The sequence below is a fragment of the Python bivittatus genome, unplaced genomic scaffold (genome assembly GCF_059951505.1).
Source record: "Python bivittatus isolate LINGU-HERP-01145 unplaced genomic scaffold, Pbiv_v1 ctg000320_np1212, whole genome shotgun sequence".
NCBI lineage: Eukaryota > Metazoa > Chordata > Lepidosauria > Squamata > Pythonidae > Python > Python bivittatus.
The window spans coordinates 4,965,940-4,974,345 of NW_028277052.1; the positions used below are offsets into that span (position 1 = coordinate 4,965,940).

The following is an 8,406-nucleotide window of genomic DNA, read 5'->3' on the forward strand; positions in this document are numbered from 1 at the left end:
AAGGAATTTGGAACCTTTCTTTTCTCTTGACAGATGCACACAACCGCTTTGAGGGACACCCAATTCCAAGATTCCCATTTAGAACTATATTCTCCCACTAACTTTACAGGCTTTTGCCCTTACCTTTCTTGCTGTTTCAGGTGAATTTGGCTCGGTTGGTGACACATATTGATGATCTCCACTATTATACTACCATCTTATCTAGGTTTGCAGATTCTATCTAAACTATTTACTATGGAAATTTACTTGAGGCCATGGAGACCTACTTAACATTGTAGGCTTTTCAATACAGGTTTCTTCAACCTGCCCCCCCTTCCAATTTGGTACCATCCAGATCAGTCTCTCAGCCTTGGCAGCTTGAACACAGGTGGACTTCAACTCCCAGAATTCCCCAGCCAATATGCTGGCTGTGGAATTCTGGGAGTTGAAGTCCACCCATGTTCAAGCTGCCAAGGCTGACACACTGACCTGGATTGCTGTACACCCACATGTGGGATCATTCAGTGTTGGGGGTAGAATTAACCAAGAACCACTTCATTGACGCACCTATTTACAGAATAAGAAAAAAATCAGAACACACGCTCGACGTTGCCAATTAAATAAGTTTATTGGGACTGGAATTACATTTCCACTTTTTCCTTATACAGTACTGGTACTGGTAAAGTGCAGTGTTTGCTTCCCTTCCCTGTGCACATGTTCAAAGTATCAAGAATGCCCTTGTAATTGTCTTGAGTCCTTCAGTGCCGAAGGTGGCCCACGGAGTGCCACGTCTTGGACCCTTAGTCGACCTCCTCAATGGTTGGTCCAGAAGATGCCCCTCCTGAAGGGGGTGCCCCACCACCAGGGAAGTTGCCAGGCATGCCCCCAGGCATCCCTCCAGCACTCTGGTATAGCTTGGTTATGATGGGATTGCAGACCTTCTCCAGTTCTTTCTGCTGGTGCTCAAATTCCTCCTTTTCAGCAGTCTAAAAATACAGGGGAGGGAAGGAAAAACACTGTAAATCTCAGGACATTTACTAAGAGCTGATGGGCCTAGAGCAGTGTTGTCCAAACTTGGCCACTTTAAGGTGAGTGGACTTCAACTCCCAGAATTCCCCAGCCAGCATGTTGGCTGGGGAATTCTGGGAGTTGAAGTCCACTCACCTTAAAGTGGCCAAGTTTGGACAACACTGGCCTAGAGTAACCTTGTGTGAATCTGCAATTCTGAAAAATACTAAGAAAACTTTGGAACAGATCTCTAAGTACCAACAAGCAGCACAATAGTCTCTTGATTAGTGATGCCCACGTTGGTCTGTGTCTCAGTAACGGCTCAGAAAAGACTAAACAAAAGTTATTAACTGAACTTCTCGAGGGGGGCTGGGTTGAAAAGTCAGCCATTTTAAACTAAACTGGAAATAATGTGTTACGTAAATACAAGAGGGTCGCTCAGACATCCAAGGAAGGTGTTGTGGCCAACACAGGTCTTTCAACCTTCTGGTGGAAACTACGAATGGTTTTGGAACCTTCATCCCTGCGACCCACAAATTGTACCTTTTTAGAGATTAACAGCTGCATCACTATGATTCTGATGAACCTTTGCAAAGAATGTTCAAGAGGTTTGCCACAAACCTGATTTTTATCCAGCCAATTGATGATTTCATTGCATTTGTCCAAGATCTTCTGCTTGTCTTCATCACTGATCTTCCCTTGGAGCTTCTCATCTTCCACAGTGGCCTTCATGTTGAAAGCATAGGATTCTAGCGAGTTCTTGGATGACACCTTATCTCTCTGCTTTTCATCTTCAGCCTTGTACTTCTCAGCTTCCTGGACCATACGCTCAATGTCCTCCTTACTGAGACGACCTTTGAAAAGACAAAGTTCCTTGTTAATGAATTTCCTTTGAGGCTTCCATGCCACATACCCAATAACCCCAAACTGTGGCACTTTCTCAACTATTTTAAGCAAAGCAGTTTCAGAATATTTGAATAGGAATGGCGAGCAGGCCAAGATCCAACTCGTTAACCAAGCAGCTTTATTACTGTTGTCCAGAGTTTTGCTGAGTGAGGTCAAAAGGCCTAAACTGTTTAAGATCCACTATATAGATGTCAAGGCAAATAAGGTTAACATGACTGAAGCAAGTAACCAATTGAAGTAGCCACTCAAAGAGGCAAGGCCACAGGACCAATTAACATGACTTCATTTGATGACTTCCAAGCAATGCCAGTCTCTCTACAGAACTCACCTTTGTCATTGGTGATAGTGATCTTGTTCTCCTTGCCTGTGCTCTTATCAACAGCAGACACATTGAGGATGCCATTGGCATCAATATCAAAGGTTACTTCAATTTGAGGCACACCCCTTGGAGCTGGAGGAATGCCAGTCAGTTCAAACTTGCCCAGCAAGTTGTTGTCCTTGGTCATTGCTCTCTCCCCCTCATACACCTGAGAAGATAGGCAGAAAACATGACATTTAGGCAGGCCCTAGCTAAGCTGGGCAGCTACTATGGGAAGTTTCCCAATTGACGAGAAAACCTTTGTTCCTATGGACCTTTTCAAAGTCTAGCATGATCAGTGGAAAAGGAATATCTCTAGAGATATTTATTAATTAGTTCTATTTGTAAGCTGCTTCAAACTCGATAGGTCCTAATGCTTCAATGAAGCAGCCCCGCAGAAAAAAAATCAGGACATTTTGACCCAGGTGGTCGCTCAGACATCCAAGGAAGGTACTTAAGCCAACACTGGTCTTTCAACCTCTAGTGGAAACTACGAATGGTTTTGGAACCTTCATCATTGCAACCAAACCTAGGCCTGTCCACCACACTTTATGAGGCAACAGCATGGCAGCTCCAACAGGGAGTGAATTACACTGTTACTACACCTAATCCCTGAACAGAATGAGTCACAACCATGGGATGACAAAAATTCTCCCCTATGGGTTTTGCATACCTGAATCAACACCCCTGGCTGGTTATCGGAGTACGTGGTGAACGTCTGAGTCTGTTTGGTGGGGATCGTGGTGTTGCGTTTGATCAAGACCGTCATGACACCACCAGCTGTTTCAATACCCAGGGACAGGGGAGTCACGTCCAACAACAAGAGATCTTGCACATTTTCAGATTTGTCCCCAGAGAGAATTGCAGCTTGAACAGCTAGAAAAAAAAAAAAGATATAAACATATATGAGCAACAACCTCAAGAATGTCCCTGGTTACCTCAAATCACTTTGCCTCCTCAGATAGCTTTGGGTTACCATTAAACCAATTCTGGTTAAAGCTACGAAGGATTTTAAATAGGATTCATTTGGACAAGCTGGCAGAAATTACATTAACAGGACATTCTGAGATTCATCTGTAAGGAAAAAGTTTTAATGTAATAGCCACATGTTCAAAAACTTCTGATCATTCCAGTCTGGCAAGAACGGAGTTGTGTTACAATTACCTGCACCGTAGGCTACAGCTTCGTCGGGGTTGATGCTCTTGTTGAGCTCTTTGCCATTGAAGAAATCTTGAAGGAGTTTCTGGATCTTGGGGATTCGGGTGGACCCGCCAACCAGCACAATATCGTGCACCTGAGATTTATCAAGCTTCGCATCACGCAGAGCTTTCTCCACGGGATCCAGAGTGCCGCGGAACAAATCGGCGTTCAGCTCTTCAAACCGAGCTCTGGTGATGGAAGTGTAAAAATCAATGCCCTCGTACAGGGAATCGATTTCAATACTGGCCTGAGTGCTAGAGGACAGTGTGCGCTTTGCTCGCTCACAGGCGGTGCGGAGCCGGCGAACGGCCCGCTTGTTTTCGCTGATGTCCTTCTTATGCTTCCGTTTGAACTCGGCAATGAAATGGTTGACCATTCGGTTGTCAAAGTCTTCGCCCCCCAAGTGTGTGTCTCCTGCGGTCGATTTCACTTCAAAGATGCCATCTTCAATTGTGAGGATGGAGACATCGAAAGTGCCACCCCCCAGATCAAAGATCAGCACGTTCCTCTCAGCACCAACCTGGGGTAGAAAGGAAACGTGTCAACGGAAAACCCAAGCCAAAAACCCAGGATCCGTGATTTCCCCACCTGGAGGGTCACTACTCACTTTTTTGTCCAAGCCGTAAGCAATAGCAGCCGCAGTTGGTTCGTTAATAATCCGGAGCACATTGAGACCAGCAATGGTTCCAGCATCTTTTGTGGCTTGGCGTTGGGAGTCATTGAAGTAAGCTGGGACGGTGACTACAGCATTTGTAACAGTCTGGGGCGGGGGGGGAAAGAAGGTTATACAAGTGGGGAAATTACCTAGGGCGGGGTTTCTCAACCTCAGCAACTTCAACTCTGCTGGCTGAGGAATTCCAGGAGTCAAAGTCCACACCTCTTAAAGTTGCTGAGGTGGAGAAACACTGCCCTCAGAGCTCACTTTAAATTGTGATGATGCTTTCCCACACCATTTCAAGAACTCACCTTTCCTAGATACGCCTCTGCAATCTCCTTCATTTTGGTTAGCACCATTGAAGAAACTTCTTCGGGATAAAAGCTTTTGCTCTCTCCTTTATATTCCACTTGGACTTTGGGCCTGCCGGCATCATTCACGACAGTGAAAGGCCAATGCTTCATGTCCGACTGCACAACAGCATCATCAAACCTGCGGCCGATCAGACGCTTGGCATCTATTCAAGACAGCGTAGCTGTTATACGCTCTGCTGACTAATTAAACCTGCCCTTTAATCCCTCTTACTTACAACTGGCAAGTTAAAATATGTGTTTTATTAGCTTAAATTATATGTCCTAATAATGTATGACTGTAACAGGCAGCATTCAAGCCAAGGTTGTAATTCCAGTGGTTTTATAGTTAACAGGATGGAAACAACCAAACTTTTAAATTACCAAACTCTGTAATGTTCCTGCTTCCAAAACCATTATGTTCACAGAAGCCCTGAAGTTACAAAGTTAAGTTCCCGTTGCTTCAGGAAACAGAAATCTGATTACCACTTTCAACAACTAATAAAATCCAAGTGTTGGAATGACGTCACTCTGCCTGCTGTGAATATTGTTACTGCTAATATCTACGGTGATTGCTACATCATAGCAATGAAAAAAGGCTTTCTTAAGGCTTTCTTAAGCAAGATGTTTACATAATCTATAATAATTCTTAAGCAACATGTTTAAATAATTTAGCCTTTCCTCACGGCCTTCAGCACACCATCTCAGTGAACTTCAGCCGAGCTGTTACAGGTACAAAGGAATTCCTATGTTCTATCCCCATTTATTAAATTTATATGCCACCCATCATCCCAAACGGCGACTAATAACACAGGAACTCCTTCAAGGCACGCGTCTCCTTACCAAAGACTGTGTTCGTGGGATTCATTGCTACTTGGTTCTTTGCAGCATCGCCAATCAGCCTCTCCGTGTCAGTGAACGCCACGTAGCTTGGCGTGGTCCTGTTACCCTGGTCATTGGCAATGATCTCCACCTTGCCATGTTGGAAGACACCAACGCAGGAATAAGTGGTGCCCAGATCGATTCCAACGGATGGTCCCTTAGACATGGTGAACTGCAAACACGTAAAGAAATTAGCCATTAATGCCCAGAGAACCATGTCTCTTGCTGATTATCTAATGCAGCATTTTTCTACCTGGGCACCTTTAAGAGGTGTGGACTTCAACTCCCAGAATTCCCCAGCCAGCCGTGCTGGCTGGGGAATTCTGGGAGTTGAAGTCCACACCTCTTAAAGGTGCCCAGGTAGAAAAATGCTGATCCAATGTTTCCGGGAAAGATTAAATGACATTTTTAAAATTTGGTGAAACAAAGCAACTCACCCAACACCCAGACCTTTGCACCTCAGAGCACGCAAGAGGACCCGCCGATCCCACCCAGCAGCAATTCCATAACCCTGGAAAAGGCATCTTTTCACCCAGGCCTGGCTTCCCGGCGCTCCCCCTGCCGGACCGAGGGGGGAGACCACGTGGCCCGGCCGAGCGCGAACTCGCCGGACCACGTGGCGGCGCGGCAGGGCGGGGCTTCGGCGAGACCACGTGCTCCGCCGCCCGGGCCCGGAACCGGCAGAGCGCGCTGCTGAGCACGTGCGGCGGCCGTGGCAAGGGGGCCGCTCACTCACCCGCCCCCGCGCAGGCGGCAGGGCGCTCCCTCCCCGAGCCGGCTGCCGGCGAGGCTTGGGGGTCGTGAGAAGGGACCCCGGCCCCATTTCCTCCCTCCCTCCTTTGTCCCTGCGGAAGCGGGGCTGCTCGGGAGGGGGGTCGCACGGCCTCGGGGGTCGGGCCGGCGCCGCGTCCTCCTGCGGATGAAGGGGAGAGAGGAAGCGCGGCGCTCTCCCCAGGGGCAGCTCACCGGAGAAAGCTCCCCCGCTGCCCAAAGCCCCCGGGCAGGCGGCGCTCGGATCCCCCAGGCCTGCCCCCCCCGCTGCGCAGCGCCTCTTAATCGCCTTACGCGCAGCAGCTGCGATCGCGAGGCCGCCCCCGCCTCCGCGAGGTGCTCCAGCTGCGGAAGGCCGGGCTTTTCCGAAGAGGCGCCGGGAGGGGAGCGCCGCCCCGACCCCCGAGGCCGTGCGACCCCCCTCCCGAGCAGCCCCGCTTCCGCAGCCCAGGCTCCAGACAAAGGCTCGGGAGGGACGCAGAAGGGAGAGGGGGAGGCGGCGGCCAGGGGGGTCGAGGCCGGGAAAATCCAGGCCGCCTCGGGGGCAAGGGCAGGAGAAGGTCGCCCCGCAGAAGGACGCGCCCGGCTCTGCATCGCCCCCGCTGGAGCCGGCAGCCCCGCCCGCCCGCCCGCCTCCCGGCAGGAGGAGGGGAAAAAACAGGAAAAACGAAATAGCGTTTCCCCCCCCTTAAGAATCAGGAGCAGCTCTCGGCAAGCCCCGCGTCCCCCGGTGCCAGCGCGCGAGAGAGAGAGAGAGATAGAAGGAAAATTACCTGCTTCCCCCGCGCGCACAAATAAATAAAAAAGCTGCCACGAGACCGGCTGGAGACAAGCGGCTTCCCCGTCTGGCCCCGCACCTTATATAGCTCTGGAGAACCTTCCAGAAGAGCCACGCCTCTTTCCGGCCAGGAAGCCAATCCCGCGGCCCCGCCGGCCGGCCTTCCACCAATGGCCGCAGCGGTCCCCCGTGACGCAACAAAGAAGGGAGAAGGGGGCGGGTCAGGACGCGCGTGAGTCAAGGGGAGCCGGCCGGCTTTTTCCCCCTTCCTTCTTTCTTCCTCTTTCCTTTTTTCTAGAACGTTCATCCCTCCCAGAGCGAGAGGAGGGAGGCATGCTCGAGCTCGGTGACGTCTCCTGGAGCCAATGATCTTCCCCCTGGCGCGCCTTATTTGCATAAACAGGAGAGACCAAAGGAACGTGGGAGTGGCGATTCGACGCCTCGGGTCGCTTCCCTTTGTGTGGGGAGATGGAGCCAATCGCTTCCCAGAGTGGCGTTCCAAGATTTATATAGTAGCCGAAGGGCGGGGATGGGCAGTAAGCCCCTTAGAACAGAAGGTGGGGGGAGGGAAGAGAACGTTCCGTGTGGAGAAACATTAGGAAAGGAGCCAATCCGATTCCCGCGCGGGTCGACCGAGAGGCCGTTGGCCAATCGGCTCGCGAGTTAATCAGCGCGCGGGAAGGAGGTGGGCGTGGCCAGGACAGTAGTCTCCTTGGAGAGGAGAGGCGGAGAGGCCGATGACAAAATGGCCGCTGAGCGAGCTGGGTTGCCGCAGGGCGTTGGCGAAGGGCCAAGGCCGAGGTTAGCGGAGGACATGAGAGGAGCGGCTCGATGAAGGAAACCCTTCGGGAGAGAAGCAACAAACATCTCTCCCTCCCGTCTTTCCATTTCAGGCCGGGCCCCGTCTCAGCCGTCTCCGCCCTCAGGCCGTCTGATGTTGGACTACAGCCCCCACAATCCCCAGCGGCAGAGGCCGGAGACGAGGGAAGCTCCTGCGATAGGAGGGCGGCCTTAAGCGTGCTGGGTCGTCCAAGTCCCCGTCGCTGCGAGGCGGGGAGGGCAGCACTCTGCACATCCTCAAGGAGACTCTTGCCCTAAAGGCGCTTAGTGCAGGCTGCGGGCACTAACAGCAGGGCAGAGTCACAATGCAGCCCATTTCTTTCAGTGAAATATCCTGCTGAGGCGACAGGCGCCATATGGCCTTTCTTGTGCCCGAAAGGATTTCCCTCCTCTTAATCCAAATGGGGGGGACTGGCAAAACTATTCCAAGAAGCAAAGGCAGAGACAGATTTTTTTTTTAAGTCTCGGATTTGTAGAGATTGGGAGGTGACCCTGCTCTTTTCCCTGACAAACTTGGGCAGAGAAGAGAAGACAGGCTTTCAGCTGAAAAAGTAGAGCAGATCGTAGTTCATCATTCAGAAATGTTGGTCAGCCAGCCCCTGCCTGGATTTACCCAAGATGCTTATCCGTGGTTTGCTTAAATATTGTTGAATGCATTAACCTCACCCTGAAATAAAAA

The 8,406-nt window shown here is 50.6% G+C and overlaps 1 protein-coding gene and 2 non-coding genes across 3 annotated transcripts; all 3 read right to left on the reverse strand.

Moving 5' to 3' along the window:
* Positions 1-588: 588 nt before the first annotated feature.
* HSPA8 (heat shock protein family A (Hsp70) member 8) lies at positions 589-7,040 on the reverse strand. Its single transcript, XM_088139003.1, has 9 exons — positions 6,883-7,040; positions 5,300-5,510; positions 4,418-4,623; positions 4,059-4,211; positions 3,416-3,971; positions 2,925-3,127; positions 2,222-2,420; positions 1,609-1,841; positions 589-965 (listed from the first exon to the last, which is right to left on the reverse strand). The coding sequence occupies exons 2-9, from the start codon at positions 5,502-5,504 to the stop codon at positions 780-782; spliced, it is 1,941 nt and encodes a 646-aa protein (XP_087995129.1). The 5' UTR covers positions 5,505-5,510; positions 6,883-7,040; the 3' UTR covers positions 589-779.
* On the reverse strand, positions 1,422-1,516 carry LOC112541651 (small nucleolar RNA SNORD14). Its single transcript, XR_003085637.1, has one exon. It is a non-coding gene; the product is annotated as a small nucleolar RNA SNORD14 (small nucleolar RNA).
* LOC112541652 (small nucleolar RNA SNORD14) lies at positions 2,681-2,774 on the reverse strand. The gene has a single exon (XR_003085638.1). It is a non-coding gene; the product is annotated as a small nucleolar RNA SNORD14 (small nucleolar RNA).
* Positions 7,041-8,406: the final 1,366 nt, after the last annotated feature.